The following is an 18345-nucleotide window of genomic DNA, read 5'->3' on the forward strand; positions in this document are numbered from 1 at the left end:
TAGAAAGATAATAGGAGAAACAGAAGAACAAGCTCTGCCCAGCTCTTCTTTCTCCTCACTCCTTCCAGATAAGATAACTAGCTATCTGTCTGCATCTTTAACAACATGCTTTCAAAAAATAAAAAAGAAACAGAATTATGATGTGTTAAGTGCTCAGTAGGAGCCTGGGAGCCAGGCATCACGCTGGACACTTAATGTGCATTAGCGCGTTGAACAGTCACGACCACCTTATAAAGTGCAGAGCAGCAGCATCTCTATTTCACATGTGAGGGATCTGAAGTTCCAGAAATGTCAAGTGATTTGCTCCAATTAACACAACTTGTAAGTGTTGGAACCAGGATTCAAATCTTTTCTGCCATCTTAACAGTCTTCTGCTGGACGTATAAATGCTGTTCCACTGTATATGTATCTATAAAAAAATAAAAATAAAAATGGACTTATCATTGGTTAAACAACTTGATTGGCAAATATTTCTTTCCAGTCAATAGCACTGGTTTGCAGTGTATAGTCAGTTAAGCAGATAGGAAAAGGGGGAAGACAAAGATCATGGCAATTAGCCTTGCTTTCTTTTACTGTTTTCTATTTTTAGGGCAATATGTTAACTTGCAAAGAGAAACTTCATGTCAGCACTGAATCATCTATAACTACAGGAGAAGATATCTAGTAATCACAGAACTATGTCATTTGCAGTTATTATGGTTAGGAGATTTTTCCTGCTATTAAGAATTCCAAGAGGTCTCTACGCAGGGGAGTAAAAAGAAAGAACTGGACCAATTATCTGGAGATTTATAAAAAAATATTTATGTGAACCATACAAAATTGTAGTTTCGTAGGTCAAAAACAGTAGAATTAGCAAGGTAATATGATATAACCGAATATTATTGCAGTGGAAGAAAATTTGCGATTTGAGTAGTAGCTCTGTTCAAAGATGAAACTAAGTATTATTCTTTAATTCTAAAGCTGATGCCATCTCTATAAACAAAGCCAGAATCTATTTGCCTAGCCTTTCCATCCTGATCTTGAAAAATATCCTTTTCACTTAAAAAATCACCTAGTATACTCTCTCAGGAAGACATTAATTTATTTCTAAAGAGAGACAATTTTAAGTATGTCAAGACAAAGACATGGCCTCTGTGATGTTGCAGAACAGCTGCACGATTGACTTGCTGGACACTGGGTGTCCCTCAGGATGAATGTGGCATGTGGCACTTCTACTTGAAGAAGCTTCTCTCAGTGATAAGGCAGTACGGCCTTCACCAGTGAGAAAGTGCCAGGCCTTAAAATGGTAGCAAAGAGACTTGGGGACTAAAATAAAACTAAACCAAATGGTGGAAACATGCTCAACTCCTTAATTTATCTGATTAGAGCCAACAGGCGCCACTGTGCAGAACATTTGCTCCTGTCCCAGATGCTATTAAAACAGCAGTGGAACTATTTCTAGGCTTGGCTCCAGATTTATGGGGGATGAACTAACAGCGGATTTGGTTTCAGCCTGGAGTCACTGTGAAATGGTGACAAACTGCAGTCACTGCAAGTCTGTGAGCATCAAGTGCTCTCCAGAGTCCATACCAGCCTAGAGGAGATTCTTCAGTCCCTAAGGAACATTCTTCTAACTCCAGTTCCAAACCAACCCCAACGCCTCCTACCCTTTATTCTTTTAATACAGAAGCATGGTTGCTTAGACTTAAGGGTTTTGAGTAGAGTTTAGTTAATGTGTACTAACTAATGTTTAATCATTACCTCTTAAAATTATACTATGTTGCTGTAGAGGGTACAAAAGAAGGACAAAGGTATTTTTTGCTGATCTGGGATCTGGGATAGTACTTACTGGTAACTTTGTCCTACGGCAGTGTGTAGAAATCCTGATGACCTTCTCCTGACCTTCCCCAAATCAGCAGGCCTTGCGTCTTCCTCTCCCTCCGCTCCCTCTCTCCCTCCATTGATCTGCCACTAGCTGTGTGTCCTTGAATTACTTAACCTCTTTGGGACTATTTACTCATTTGCAAAAGGAAACATTTGAAAATCTCTAGAGATCTTGAAAGTGCTAACACACTATGTATGTAAATGTAAGAGTACCTTTATAGAGTAAAGGTGCTATTTAGAGAAGTGTTATTTAAAAATTCTCCCCACATTAGCCCTTTCAAACTCTGCTGTTAGGTGACTGACCATTATCATAAAAGCCAATTTACAGAAGTGGGGATTATTTTTCTAATAATTTAAATGAAATGTTTATTGAGCAACTGTGCTAGGTGCAGCGGCTTATCTGGGTTTGTTGGAACTGAATCTTACATGATTTAGGGGACTGTCTTTATAAAAAGACAATTACCAATACAAAGGAGAAAAGAAATCATAAGTTGCCGTAGGTTTAGAGATTTAAATTCCTTGCTTCTGAGCTCTCTTTAGGCAATTTACCAAAATTGTTTATATATAGGTGCTTCTAATTGAACCTTGGCTTTCCCTGCTTATCTACATAGAACATTCTATGGCTCCCATCAACTCCTGCCACTCACTCAGTGAGGCCCATTCAAGCGAGCAAGCCTGAAGTTTAAGCTTCATAATGCTTCCAAGCCAATCTGCCTCTAAATCCTTTAGGGAATCAAGACCAATAAGATAGAATTCCCAGTCTTAAGAAAATGACAGTGTATCATAGCCGTTAGACTCCCCAAGAAAAAAGCTACCTGGTGCTGTTCATCTACCTGGAACAGTTCCACAGGCCAGCAAAAGGATTCGAATGATGACAATGATTTATTTTATTTAAATTTCGAAGTAAGTCGATGACAATTATTCGTTTTATTTAAACTTTAATTTTGAAATAAGTTTAGACTGACAGAGAGGTTGCAAAAGTAGTAAAAGTCGCCCACGTATTCTGGCCTCCCTTAGCATTAACACCTTACTATGTGCAATTATTGACACCAGGAAACTAACATTCTTATAATACTATTAACTAAATCGGAGACTTTATTTAAAATTTACCAGTTTTTCTCCAAATTGTCACCACTAGTCTATTTCTGTTTTAGGAGCCAGTTTGGGATCCCACATTGCATTCAGTTGTCATGTCTCCTTAGCCTTTCTCTTTGTGACAGCCCCTCAGTCTCTCTTTTACTTTTATAATTTTGATAATTTTGAAGAGTATTGCTCAGGTATTTTTTTGTATTTTTCCCAATTTATATTGTCTGATGTTTTCTCATGATCAGATTGAGGTTATGCATTTTTGGCAAGAATACTACAGAAGTGGTGTTATGCTTCTGGATCATAAACCACTAATATTATTTATTTTCTTGCTAAACTGTTTCAGCATTGGACCCTTAGGAGCTGCTTCAGGCCAGCTCTTCTGTCATTTCAACATTCCCTAAAACTTTGGCTAGCATTTCTTTACTTTGTGGCCCTAAAAGATGTTCCAAGTTCAGCATATATTTCCCCTTTTGCAGTCCTGGCATCGATCACTTCCGCAAGAAGCCTGATATCAGGCCTTTTTGGTTAGGGTGTTCTTCTCTTTGTTCCTAAAATCCTGGGTCTTGGAAGAGTTATTTCCTAAAACGACTCAAATAGATGCATTATTAATCACTAAGAGTGGGCCTATGTGTTCCTTTTCTAAATTGCAGTCGTAAAAGAACCTGGAATATGAGTTCTGGTCAAACCATCAAGGGCTAGGTATGCTAAAGAACTTCCAAGCAAGCCTTCCAAGGCAGTTGCTAAAGCAATACGTCATCCTTGACATTTTCCTTCCCTCATCTCCTGTATCCAATGGGCCCGCACCTGTCAGTTCTCACAAGTTCATCCTCTCTGCTTATCCTCACTGCCATTTCTTGGGTTCCGGTCCTTGCCATGGCTTTCCTGGGATATTGTACTGCCTCCTAATGGTCTTCCTGCCTTTAGATTTTCCTTTCTCCCACCCATCTTCCACATAGATGCATAAGTACTCTTGCCGTTTGCAAATCCAGCCTTATCAGTTCATGCTGCCAAAGAGGGAAGAGGATGGTTTTCTACATGTTGATGGTTTTTCTGAACCTATCATTAGTGACATGGCTCCTTAATATTGACAGCAGTGGTTCTCAAACTTTGGTATAAATCGGAATCAGCTGGAGGGCTTGTTACAACACAGACTGATAAGTTCCACCTCCAGATTTCATTGTCAGTAGGACTGGGACGAGGCTCAATGATGTGCGTCTCCGGCAAGGACCCAGGCAAAGCTGATGATGCTGGTTCAGACAACATTTTCAAGGAAGGTATTATACTCTTTATTCTGAAAAAGGTAATAAAGAGTTTACAAGAACACTTCAAGATTTATTACTGTTACATTACAGGTGAAAAGGATATTTTGAATAAGAGAGTACCCTAGGCTAAAGAATCAGCCTAATGACTTGGGGACTCGGATCAGTTCTTTAAAACAGGTAATTAGAATCAGCATCCTCTCACAAGTCTGGAATCATTCTATGTGGTCTGGCAACATGGCACAAAGTGAAATGGAGATTTGGCAATTCTGCTGTGATCAAGTTGAGTAACTCAGCCCTCATATCTGTCTGGGCTGGTGATCAGCTAACTAAGAAATTGCCAATCCTCCTTTGCATTCTGTTTTTGCTGTCAACACATGCCAGCCACCACAGTGACCACTCTTAGTCTTAATCACATCATACCCATCTACATAACCATAGAACTAGAGTTCTTCACCAACCCTTGGTGGTGTTAAGTAGATTTGGTAGTCTATGAACATGGATGGAAAACAATCACGTTAATTTTTACTAAATTCTAACTGAAATTAAGCATTTCTTTCAATCATTAATATAGGCAACTACCTGAGACTTTATCATTCATAGAAATCACCCATATTTTTACACCACCTGATAAGTTATTTCTTTTCATCATGACTTCCAAATTAAGAGTTATCAGATATACCACTAGGTTTTATTAGATGCGCTAATAAAGAAGCACATATATTGCACATATTTAAAACTACTTTGATACCTATATTTTAATATAGTTTTCTTTTGTAATTCTACATATTAAAGTTATTTACGTATTTAAAACAAAAATTCTATGTACTTTTTGTATTAAAATATTATTCTTAGAAGGGCTCTATAGCCTTCAATAGACTGTTAAAGGAGTCCATGACATCAGAAAGATTAAGTGACCCCACTGAAGAAGGTAAGGTTAGGATTGAATTCTGTCGACATTTACTTTACAGTATAAATTTGGTAAAATTTTTAGAAAGGAGTAGAAAAAACTCAGATTTACTCTAGATGCTCCAGTTTCCCTTTAAGGAGTTTATGAAATAATAGAATGGTTAATGAGTTGTAACAGAGTGTTTCTTTTCTAATACGTATACAAACTGCAAGTGAAACAGTCTTTAATTTCTTGGGCTACATGCTCACAGTGCAGTAATAGTTAAATTAATTTCTAATATATCTCATCTCATTATAGATCTATGCAATAGTCTCTTTCAATTTTAAATTGGGCTTCAGGGAAGATTAAATACTTAGGTATTCCAGTTTGTATAAAATTTCTAGATCCACACAAATTAGACTTCCTCTGTCTAAATGACCCTAATCATTCTAATTTAACTAGATGAAGCTTATTTCCTTTTGACAGAGCTTGTCATGTTGAATCTTACCCATGGAGATGAACAGCATGCCAAATGGGTAATAAGTATTCCAGATGTTGCCTTGCCACTTTCCAGCAAAGTTATTAAAAGTCAGTTGCTTCTTGTCTTTTTTTTTAATCCTCTAATATTGATGAGAATATAAACTTTTCTCCTCATTAAGATATGGCAATTTAAAAGTACAGTTAATGGGCTGCTATAGAGGAAGACGATTTTTATAAAAGTACCTATCCATTGTGAATGGTACATCAAGGACTCTTAGGGCAATTTGAGCCTTGGTGGGACTGTGGATGGGCTAGAGAGCGAAGGAGGACATGGAGATTGTGTAAGAGCTTTGAATTTGAGAGGTGGGGTGTGTGTGTGTGTGTGTGTGTGTGTGTGTGTTGGAGCGGACTGAACATCAAAAGAGCCATTTACTTTTGACTGGGAATAAAAATAAAAGTTGGAATGGCTACCACAACAGCCACTTGATTAAAATGACCCGCCCTAGTTACAGTGTGGCAGGAAGCCTAAAGGCCTCTTGATCCCCCTTCTATCCATACCTTCATCCTATTCGTGCAGCTGCCCCGAGAGACCTCTTGGCGATGACCGCACCACTGAGGGCCTTTGGTGGGATTTCATGTATCTGCCCTCAGATTAGATATTCAGAGCTGAGAAAAACCTGATAATACTAATGATAATTATAATAATTTTCCAGTGTGATGGCTTCACCAGTCTCTTTTAAAACACTTGGAGCCTGGTGAATCTTAAGTGAATTTTCCTTCAATATAACCAAAATAAAAAACACAACACTTTAAGCTCCCCTTTATTGTGCCCTCTCTCCTTTTAAAGCCAGGCAAAGTCCTTTGTATTTCTAAAAGCATAAAAGTATGGTTTAATATTACTCTTGAGAAAGAAGAGAGGTTTAAATAATTGGTAGAGTGAATAAAGTTCTAGTATTCAGAAAACAGTCTCAACTGGCATCATAATAGACATTTGAATAATCTTATATATCCAGTCTTGCACTCCCCTCATCTCTTATGATTTTGGCACTAGTTTGCAGTAACCTGATGTCCGGTTTAAACTGCTTTGACCTTTGAAGTGAAAGAAATTGACCATTAATGCCATATTTGTTTCGAAGTCAATACTTGTAGCATTTTCAATATGTCAAAATGGTTATGTGGACTTTTGATGTAGACGTCATCAGACGTCTGATCACAGTCATCTTACCCATGGAGATGACTATTTGGAGAAGTGCTATTCTGGGTCCGAGTATTTTCCCTCCCATCATCTTTATTAATTTTTCAAATTCATTAACAATCAAAATTATTAAACTGAGCTCTACTGACATCTGCTGGACATCTGTTTTTCCTTATATTACTAAACCTCACGCTCAGGTTTTACTAATTAGATGGTTACTATTAATTGAACCAATCAAGCAAAGCTGTAATAAATGAAACAGAAAACAGAACTAAGCTAAACATAATCAATCAGCATGTAATAAATCTAAGTAAAGGCTTCTACATCCATTGCTCTAGCTGGTGGAACCATATTTCAGTGTGGTGGTTTAAAACAGATTTTCTGAGCACCCTCTATGCTTTAGACAGAGTGAGTCAGTACTTGGACAAGGCCCCTTCTTGCAAGGAGCACAAGGTCTGGTTGGGGAGACATATATCTAAACAGATTATTTCGGAAAGTATTCTATCCATGGCGCTTCCTCTTTCAGCAGTGAGACAATTGTGCTGTACTCACTGTTCCAAAAACATCTTTGCGGAGTGAACAAAGCAGAGCAATATCATCTATCCATTAAGCAAAACACATTTTTTTTCTTATTTTGCATTTGTACCAGGAATTTCTCACGGGCTTACAAATATGTGTGTGTGTATATTCTAAAATACAATAGGAAAATAGCACATTGAAACCAGCAAATTTTAAATTAAATGTTTACAGAACCTGTAATGTTAACCTCACTATTTTTAAGTTTAGTGGTTCTCAAACTTGACTGGGATCAGAATCATTTGGAGGACTGTTAAAGCCGATTGCTGGCCCCCACCATCAGTTTCTGACCTAGAAAGTCTTGAGTGGACCCCAGAATTTGCATTTCTAACAAGTTCCAGGTAATGCTAATTACTGTTGCTGCTCCAGAAACTGCACTTTGAGAACCAACAGTCTAAGAAAGGTAATTTACCTTTTTTTGGCTTGAACATCCAGGTAGTTGGCAACACTATTAACTGAAAAGAAATTCAGGTGAAGGGACAACTCAAAGAAGGGAGGGGTAGAAAGGATGATAAAGTTGGCTTTTGTCAAGGAAACAGAAGAAAAAGCCCTCAAAGCCAGACCTACAAGAGGGTCTTTTGATATATTTTAATAAAGTATGACTGTAACTCAATTTTTAACCGGGCAGGTATGAACTTGTAAAAGATAAAATAATACACACTGTGCACATTCCCTGTTAGAAGCGATAGAAAATGCACTGGTTATGAGTCATCTAAACTTGGATTGATTACTAGTACAGAACACCCAGGGAATATGCTTATACGAATGGGAGTATGACCACACTCACTTGTATTAGCCTTTCTATTTAGGAGAACTAATGGGTTTTTCCTATTTCTAATGAAGTTTCCAAGCTTCTTGGGTCAGCCCCGTTCTTAAGCATTGAAGTGTTCCTGGATAAATGACCTCTGAGGTGCTAAAGAACCATATCACTTTATGAAATTCTCATTTAGGAAACATGACAAATGACAGGTGATGGCAAATTAGGACAAATGACACCACTAGAGTACATTTACTACTCAGAACATGCTAAGAAAAATAATTGGAAAAAAGAATGAGATTGATGTGCTTTTTTAAAAAAAGAGACCTTAAAAAAAATTGGTTGGCTAATCAAGGTTCCTTATAAATTCTAAAGAAGGGGCAGAGGTGTATTAATTTTCCTCATACAAGCCTTGATGATTCCAGGTGGCACAAATTCATTTTTTAATATAGATATTGTCCACATGATTCTCGTATTACCAGAAGCTTATATTTCTTTGGATTGAAAAAGGTTCTAAATCCTTGGTCAGTCTCCCATTAAAATTATAAACACGTATTTGTTCCAAGTCCATTTCTTTCACTCACTACAATCACTACCACAGAAAATTGATGATAGTACCTCGAGATGGTACTGCATCGAGATTATGTCTCATCGGAAATCAGATTCCAGTCACTCCAGCCCTATCATGCTCTTGCTCGTAGCGCTTATGCTCTTTGATGCACACACATTAATCTTTTCAGCTCCTCAGCTAACTCCTGACCTTCCTTCCTTCTTCGCTATTGAGTCAGGATTCCATGCTGGCAATCCAGATAAGCGATTTATCTAGACTCATCATACTCAAAGCAGGTTCTGTGGACAGCAGCACAGGCATCGTCTGGGAGCTTGACAGAAATGCAGAATCTCAGGCCCCATCAGACAGGCACATTAGAACCATTTTAACAAGATCACCAAGTGATTTGTATGTACTAATGGCTGAAAAACCCTGACCTCAAAAATGATTTTTTTAAAAATAAGTTTCTTTGACTCTCATATACTTCTTTGCCCTTCCATTACAAAAAGCCAGTCCTGGTCTGATTCTATTATCACATTGAAATTACTTATTTAGATTTATCTATAGGTTTAAACTTTTTTTGTGAACAGAGATCATCTTATCTTTCTAATCCTAGCTAGATGCTATCTTTACCTAGCATATTCTAACAGCACAATTAATACCGTTTAGATTGAAGTTCTTCAAGTTAATTGATATGTAGGTCATAAACCAGTTATTAAAGTGCTAGTGAGTATTAGCAGGTTGATGAACTATCTCTTTGAAAAGAAATGCATTTTAATAGGATTCCTGAAGGAAGTGGACTTAACCTAAATCCTTAATAATGCTGTTTTTTTTTTTTTTTTTGAGAAGCCAGCCAGCTAAGTGGAAATAATTTGGGGGCAAGTGACTTTTTGTCCTCAAATTTCCCTCCACCTCACCCATCGTTAAGATTGTCCAGATGAAAGAGCTCTAAGTGCTTCTGGGCTGGCTGAGTGGCTTTTAAAGTGTCTTCTCCCTGCAGGATTATAGACTCCATTATCTCTAAATATAGCCAGAAACCGCAGGTCACACAAGAGACCCGGGCATTCTTGAAATTTGTGGAACAAGGAAAAGGGTAGGTGAGGGGTTAACAATAATATCAGAACACATTTCCCTGTAATTGCTCGTCTCATCACTTGTCTTCTTTAGACTCTGAGCTGTCATAGTGAGGACGTCCATTTCATGCACACAGTGCCCCACCAACCCCACTAGGCACCCTGCATACAAACATACAGGTGTTCAATGAATTTAGGGATAAAACAGTTTAAAGCATTGCTCGTGGCATGATTAAATAAAATGGCATGTCTGCAGCCATATAAACAGACAATGCCAGCAGTTTGGAAAATACCAGCGAGAGAGTGCATGCTAATTCCCGAATGCTGAATCCTAAGAGATCAATATTAAACATCAACTTTTACAATGAGCCACATCAGTATTTTGGGGGGATACAAGTGTTTTTCTTAATAACCCAGCTCCATCAGAGAAGAGGAATTAGGCGACTGTGACATTTCTTTATAAACTGATTTATCAAGAATCCCACCTTTCTCTGCATAACGGCTATGTGCTTCATAAATGCTTTCTATGACACTTATTTGTAGAGTGATAGAACATTAGCTGTAGATGTAATGTCACCATGGTTGTAATTTGCATGTGGATGAAAAGGTAACATAATGTAGAAATGTGAAATTAAACTATGAGCAGCAGTCCTGCTAAGATCCATTTCTCTATTCTCATTATTTCACCTCTTGGTTTATTGTGTTTGCTGCTTTCTCCCATTACTCACAAAACTGTCAAATTAGTCCCTGAGGATGCACTAGAATAGGGCTTCTGGAAAATAGTGTTTCAATAGTTTACGTAATGGGACCGATGAAACCAATGTGTTCTCCACTGTAAAAAAGCCAAGGTTCTCTCACTTTGTTAACTCATTCTCAGCTTTAGAAGGAAAAGAGTGAGTCTGGATGAGAAACAGAAAGAGAAAGCAAATAATCAGCAGACTGACCGTTAGGCTTTTCTGAGTTTAAATGATGGTTATAAGAGTAGAAAACACATGACACTTTTAATGACAGTGACATCACAGTGGGAACTATCTAGGGAAAAAGAAATGACACAAAAATTATGATTCTATTCACAGAGTATGAAGAGGAGGGAGGCAAAGGTCTTTTCTAATGCAGTCAGGAGAAAAATAAACTACTATGGGAAAGTTGCAGGAGACAAATGACTTCTTCAAATTTTGTTTGTTCACGAAATTACAACTGTGGTGCAATTTAATGTGCTGTCATTATTTTTCTTCTGGTAGGAAGATGAGCCAGGGAGTGCTAAACCAGAGAACAATGCTAGCTGGTTTTACCAATTGAAATGTAATCTATGAAGAGTTAGTGGGAATGTTCCAAGCATCACTCTGGAGTCTCTGGTGGCCTCTGCAAGGCACTGTCCTCTCCATGCCTCGCTGCTCGCATCTAAAGATGTGATACCACCATCTATAACCTTCATTCAGTCAAAGAAGTAAAACAAAAAATGTGCATTTATCTTTAGTATTGAATTCAGACTAGGGGTTTGAAGGGCATTTTAATCATATGCACCAAATGACAAAATCTAATTCAGGGATGAAAACAAGTATTTTAAAATTTGGCAAATCTCCATTGTGCTAAGTAACACTACATAGCTGTGTCATGAAAATAAGTGGTACAAAACTATGCCAGGTGACTGAGCAGAAATCCTTTCCAACCTCTGCATATACATTTTATACTTAAGCCTCTTTAATTTCCTCCTCTATTCAAAGTTCCTTTTAGAACTGGTCAGCAGGGAAATCAATTTCTAGAATTAGGTCTTTCGTTCTAAGCCACAGGGTGGATCCTCATATGTATAAAATATACTGCTCTGCTTGAAGCCTAGTAGATTCCTCCCAATTCTGTAATGGTCAGAGTTAAAAATATTTTCCTCTAATACATTTCAGAAGGTACTAAAAATCTTGTTTGACCCAACAATGAAGTAAGTCAAGAATAAACCCTAGGGAATGAGTGTATAGAGAAAAAGACATCATTTACCATAGAAGGACAATATTTCTTAGGTTTAAACCAAAGCAAACAAAAAGCACATGACATTATGTAGTCCTAATAAAATTTTATTGAGAATCAGTAAGTCAATCCTTTATAGAATACAGAAATACATACAGTCTCAGCCCTTCCCAACAAATGGCAATGTAAAATTGGGGTGCGTTCCTTGAATATCCTGAATACTGTATGTTATCCCTATAGGAGAGAAACAGTTCTACAGTTTAGTAATCCAGTAAAGAGGTGCTCTGACCTATTAAAGGGAAGTAGAAGCGGAATCAGAATTCAGTATGAGTAATAAAGGACGACAGACAAGTACTAGTATCCAAAGGAGCAAATAAATAAACGTTTACTCTCCACATTTTGTATTTCAAAATCAGCTAGTAGAAGGCAGGGATCATAAGACAAGACACAAATTAACCTGAGGACATAGGAACAGAGGATCTCTCTCAATTCAATTACATAGGGAAATGATAATAAGGAGAAGAAATGGCCTTGGATCCACTTTCACCTAACACTCTACCCACTGTGATGACTTCTGATGCCAAATAATTGGAATTGACATCAAAGATGAAAAAGGAGCCAAATGACTCTAAGGATTAAAGACTGACAAATCAGATGAGACCAAATCTCAATGGGATCAATCAAAATAGTTATGATAATGTTAACATTTGTTCCAGGATGAAAAGTTAACTCTATAATTTTTCATCACTATAGGAAAAGAAACACATGACAGGATAAATGAACACTATGACAAGCTTTTAAGGTTTTACTACCTAGTCTTTGCATGGATATAGAAGAAACTATTGAGTTTTCTGGGAGGCAACTTTTGGGATTTATTTATTTATTTTGCCAAAGAGAAAAATATATGAGGGAAAACGATATAACAGAAATATAATATCATTTAAGATGCCTCTTCCTTTTAAAACTAAGAAAGTTAGTGTAAAAGTTTCTTTCAGTTTCTACCATGGTGTTAGGGTACTGGCCTTAGTTTATAGCCATTGACTAAATTTAAAATCCTATCAGACTTTCCTAGCTGTTAAGCATAAAAAAACCAAACAATGCTACAAATATAAAATCTTGCCAGTTTAATAAGTCCTAAAAAGCCAAAGAAAAAACGGAACCTGCATTGTGTTTGTACTGATGGATTTGTTAATGGATGGCAGTAACCAAATAGTCATCCAAATAGTAACAAGAATTTCATTCAAAATTTTCTTCCCCCTGCCTTGTAGTCTTCCTGAGGTTAAATTAATCAAGATGTTTGGAAAAGCACTGTGATCAAGTCTCTTCTGGATAACAGAAAATGTGTTTTGTTCTTTTTCCCTTAGTAACTATAGTAGCTAAAAGTACAGGCACATTATAGTAAGACATTTGGTTAAACCAAATGAGTTTTATTCTTTCAAGTTGGACACCCAGCCAAAGGCAATCAGCTTTACTGTGAATGCTGACACCGTTGATCTGAAACGCTCATGAGAAAGGCAGCACTTACACACAGCTTATCAGCAGCACTTCAGAAATCTGAGAGGCACGAGCTTGTCTCTGACCAGCACAAGTCACAGAGGAACAAGCTAATCCTACGATTTTGAGCAGTGGGCTGTTTTTTTAGATCCTATTGTCAGTAGCCTTTATAGGGTCTGACAATTTCCAGTAATATCAGCCATTTTGGTGCTAAGTGGAAAATAATAAGGGACTGCTACCTTCAGGAACCTACATATGCTCAGTGGGCATTTGATTCAAATTCCAATAAAAATAGCACATTTTTGTGACTGAGAGAGCTGTGAAATAGGCACATTTAAAATTCTTAGACCCTGTTTTTTTTAAAGCTGCAAAATGTTATAAAATTAGTCAAAACATATACAAAAGACAAAGCAAACCTGGGAAAGGCAGCAATGGAAGGGGGAGGAGTGGGAGCTGTTGAGTCGAAACATTTGTAGAGAATCTGAAACATCAGGCATTCTACATCTACTATGTAAATATCCGATTCTGAGGGCTCAGAAATTGATGAATGTTAAGCCTAACATATGCAAAGAGGCAGGATTCATTTGTTCTAAGCATGATCATTAGATTTCTATCAAAAGCTTAGTGTTTTTGTTCAAGTTAATGGCTACACACATATACACGGCATCCATCCTGCCTTTTAAAGAGAAGTAGAGTGCTGTACTGTTAGTGAAAAGACCAATGTCTGGAGAAATTGACAGGAAGGAAAATATGGCTTCTATCAAACAGCCAGCACTAAAACATAGTCACTGCAAAATAAGTAAAACACAAGTCAAAGTGTAGAAAGTCAGTCAGACAGGGTGGGTGCTAATCCTAGGTCACGACATATTCACACACATAACACTGGTTTGCTGATCTTATACTAATTCAAGAGAACAAATTTAAATAGATAGTTCCAAAATAAAACAGCTTATTTTAGAGAAAACAATAAACTATTATTGTTAGCTTATCTTGAATTAATCTCTAAATCAGAACTTTCACAATGACCATTGCATTTTAAAAGTTTTTGATAAAAATGTTGGCTAGAGCCTGGATGCTTTATTAACAAAAAGAAGCAAGTCTGAAGTACGTTTATCTCTAGTTTAAACAAACACTGTGAATTTGAAAAATGGTATTTAGGTCCCTAGCACAGTTTACAACTCTGGCAATTTTTGTCCTGGGAGCATATAGTTACTTTTTGTCCCCTTTCATAATCAACCACCTAAAGAAAAGCAAAGTCATAAAACTGTCCTGTTGGAGAAAAAATACTAAAGAGCAGAGGCAGAGGGCAATGTTTGACAATAATCGTGTATTTCACATTGTTTATCTACATTTAGTTTCTTTTAAACATTTTTAGAACAGTAACAGATAGTTATATTCATAAGCTTAAATAAGAGTAAGATTTCCTCCAACTTCTGAAATATATATACATATGCCCTCAAAATACTGTACATATCAAACTCCCTTTAGGAAGAAACTGAAGTTAAAAGATTTCCTTGGGTATTTTAAAATAAAAGTAAATGATAAAGAAAAAGAACTGAACTAAAGACAAATTCTGAAAAAAAAAAAAAACCCCAACTAAATCAAGTACACAGTCTGACTCTGTTTCCTTGAAAAGCAATGACAGCACTTAGCTCAGGTTTGATATACAGAAAGGGTCATGCAGTGAGTTGCTGGGGGCAGGCTTGCCTTTTATAGTTCAAATGCAGGGAACCTGGCTTTCGAAGGCACTAGGAGGTCAGCCAGGAAATATATGGTTCCAGCCATTCCTGCAAGAAGAGAAAGAGGCAAAAGTGACTGCACCAAATGGCCCCATTTTATAAATGGAGTGTCTTCATATTGTAGCATCAATAACATTTCAATAGTAATGATTTAAATAAAATAGACATGTCTATATTTATATTCCTTACAGTTCAATATTAGAGATCACTAGTGAGGTGTTCAGCCTCTTCATCCAGGTGGAAGACAGGAGGGAGTGTGGAGTCAGACAAGTTCAAGGCACAGCCCTGCCATTTACCATACGTGAGCACCATGGGCCACTTACCCGTCTGAGCCTCAATCTTCTCACCTGTGACATTAGGATAATGCGTGTATGTTTTTGCTGAGATGATTTATAATGGCATCTGCAAAATGCCCAGTATGTGCCTAGCTCCATGAGTGGTAGTCACCATTATGACTGTTAGTATTAGGTCCATGTGCTAACCTATTTTTACTATTGCGTTGTTGTATTAGGAAATAAAAAAGCAGTTTAAGAAACGACTATAAAACTAATTTGTTGATAAAGCTACAATTCAAATACATTAATTACCAAGCAGAGAAGTTGATGCTGATATTATAAGGCATATAAGTAGTGTGTGAAAAATACCTTCGAAGAGGGAGAAAGGAGTGTCAGGTGTTCTGCATCCGTGTTCTCCGTAATCTAAGCACCATTCAGCAAACTGAAAATGAGACCAAGTTAAATTACTGGAGTGATTTCTTCCAAAGACTCCTAAAAGTCGAATGAGACCGTCCCTAAGATTTACTCTGAAAAAGTCAAAACTATCTTCAAGGCAGAGAACAGGCATTAATGCAGAAATACGGATGGCCTAGAGTGCGAAACATGGAATTCAACGAGCTCTCCAAGACACGTATCTCCAAGGTTAGCGTAAAAAGAAGGAAGGAATAAAACCACCCTACATCTTTTCTTCTCACTTAAATGCTGTTGAGTAGAATTATGTCCTTTTAAAGGACAGTAATTCAACTGAATGGCTTTGAAGGTTTTTGTTAAAATAACTGTATTTGTTCTACAGACCTGTGGTTTAAAAATAAATGAATGAAATCAGATTACCCAGAGACCTTTCTGGGAGAGGGCGGTTCTGACTCCTACCTTACAGGCCCTGTACAGGTACTTCATGTCTTGCGTGAGGTTATACAGCGTCAGGAAAGCGTAGGCATTTCCTGCAGCGCCGTGGCACAGCCCATACCCCTTCTTCAGCAGCCCGTACTGCCAGATCACATCTGCGCACTGATAGGCATCACGGAGATACTGTTCTTCCCTGAACGCCTGTAGAGTCAAGGGACATAGTTTTATTACAAAGGATAGAAAAGAAAATTCTATTGACGTTTCTTCCCGCAGGGAGGAGAGAGGCAAGTGGCTTGGCAAGAAAGGATATGAGGTTTAGGGACAGAGATATGCGTTATATAGGTGGGAACAAATTACAAAACTTCACTAGCTTTGTTTTCTTTTTTAAGTAATTGTTCATGACCTTGTCTGCAGGGACTAACTTTCATGTGTATGTGCTTGTATATGTGGATGTTATTGGGGAAGCAGCTGTTATTTGACCTGCAACTTGCTGTTATCATTAGGTATTTTCCAAAGAACATATGATAACTTTTTTGATAAAAACAATGCCCTTCAAAATAAGAAAGTTTCTTTACATACTGGAGAAGAAACTACTTCTAAATTGTTCATAAAGACTGATTTGGTTATAAAACACTATACTTTGTCAGAAAAATAGATATACCTTTACAGTCTTTTGTGGCCTCCTATATCTTGATCAAAGACTTAAGAAATATTCTGAGTAGACATTTTAAATATTTCATTGCAAACTAAGTGTTCTTAAAAGTAAATAAAGCAGTTTTAAAAGTTTTTCCATTATATATCACTTTCTCAAAGTAAAATTTGATATACTAAAAGCTTATTTAGACTATGAGATTCCAGTGTCTATTTACAGTCTGTAGATTATTAATTTGTAGATTTGGTATCAATAGATATATATCTTGGTTAACTTCTATTTTTTTTTCCCTCAAGTAAAAGCCTTTTCTTCTTTGATTATAGTTCTACCATGGCAGGCTTTTTAGAAGTGATACTGGCATTTTTTTATTATAGTAAAATATACATAATATAAAAGTTACCATTTCAATCATTTAAAGTATAAATTCAGTGGCATTAATTACATTCACAATGTTGTATGACCATCACCGCTATCTATTTCCAAAACTTTTTGATTATCCCAAACTGAAACTCTGTACCCATTAAGTGTTAAATACGCACCCACTTCCCTCTCCTCCCCCGACCCCTCACACCAGCACTAGCATCTGATAACTTCTACTCTGCTTTCCTTCTGTATGAATTTAACCATTCTAAATACTTCATATTAACCATCACATCACATAAGTGGAAGCATACATCATTTTTCCTTTTGTATCTGACTTCACTTATTTCACGTATAAAGTTTTCAAGATTCACACATGTTGTAGGATGGATCAGAAGTTCATTCTTTAGTATGGCTGAATACTATTCCAATGTACGTATATACTACAGTTTGTCTAGCCATTCATCTGCTGATGGACACTTGGATTGTTTACATGTTTAGGCTGCTGTGAATAATGCTGCTGTGGAACATTGGTGTACAAGTATCTGAATGCTTGATTTTAATTATTTTGGGTAAATACTGGTGTACAAGTATCTGAATGCTTGATTTTAATTATTTTGGGTAAATAGGAGTGGGATTGCTGGCTCATGTGTTAATTCTCTGTTTAATTTTTTAAGGAACTGCCAAACTGTTCTCTATGGCAGCTTTATACTCCCACCAGTAGTGCAAGAGGCAAATTCTTTCTATTTTTAATTGAGTTCCTGGGATACTCATCATGGCTCCGCCATTGATGCTATAATCTTGGCTACTCTACTTGTCAATGAAATAATGTCTACTCTGATACAGATGGACACTATGAGTGATCTTAGGTCCAACAAGTGATTTTTCTATTGCTTCTTTAAGGATTATGTATAAAACTAATTTTAAATTATAGAATTTGATGTTATGTTTTCCAATTTATTTCTAAAACGAGAAAATTCACAGTACCTTGTAGGCCTGGATGAGCATGTAGATTACTCCAGGGGAACCATGGCACCAGTGGACTAGCAGATCTCGAGTGTCACCCACACAAGGAGGGTAATTGCCGGAAGGGAATTTCAGCTGGCAGACATAGTCTACACTGGGCTTGACCAAATTATGTAACTTTGCATGGCTCACTTGAAGGCTGGGCTAAAAATGAGAAATTATTAGTTCTGTTGAAGTAAACAGATCTTCCTAAGCCTCAGCAATGAGTTTTAAACCAGAAAGAAAACATGACCAAAAAGAATTGGAAGTCATTAAGAAGAGGA

At 37.1% G+C, this 18345-nt stretch overlaps 1 protein-coding gene across 3 annotated transcripts in view; it reads right to left on the minus strand.

Moving 5' to 3' along the window:
- Positions 1–11779: 11779 nt before the first annotated feature.
- LANCL1 (LanC like 1) overlaps positions 11780–18345 on the minus strand; it is a 41410-nt gene continuing 34844 nt past the window's right edge. For all 3 annotated transcript variants that reach the window (XM_025044412.1, XM_006908485.3, XM_006908486.3), the window contains exons 7-10: positions 18044–18226; positions 16069–16245; positions 15568–15640; positions 11780–14971 (exon numbers count right to left, since the gene is read on the minus strand). In XM_025044412.1, the coding sequence (XP_024900180.1) occupies positions 14895–14971; positions 15568–15640; positions 16069–16245; positions 18044–18226 (510 nt within the window). In that variant the 3' untranslated portion in view covers positions 11780–14894. The remainder of the gene's footprint in view (positions 14972–15567; positions 15641–16068; positions 16246–18043; positions 18227–18345) is intronic.

Source organism: Pteropus alecto, unplaced genomic scaffold (assembly GCF_000325575.1).
Source record: "Pteropus alecto unplaced genomic scaffold, ASM32557v1 scaffold182, whole genome shotgun sequence".
NCBI classification, from domain to species: Eukaryota; Metazoa; Chordata; class Mammalia; order Chiroptera; family Pteropodidae; genus Pteropus; species Pteropus alecto.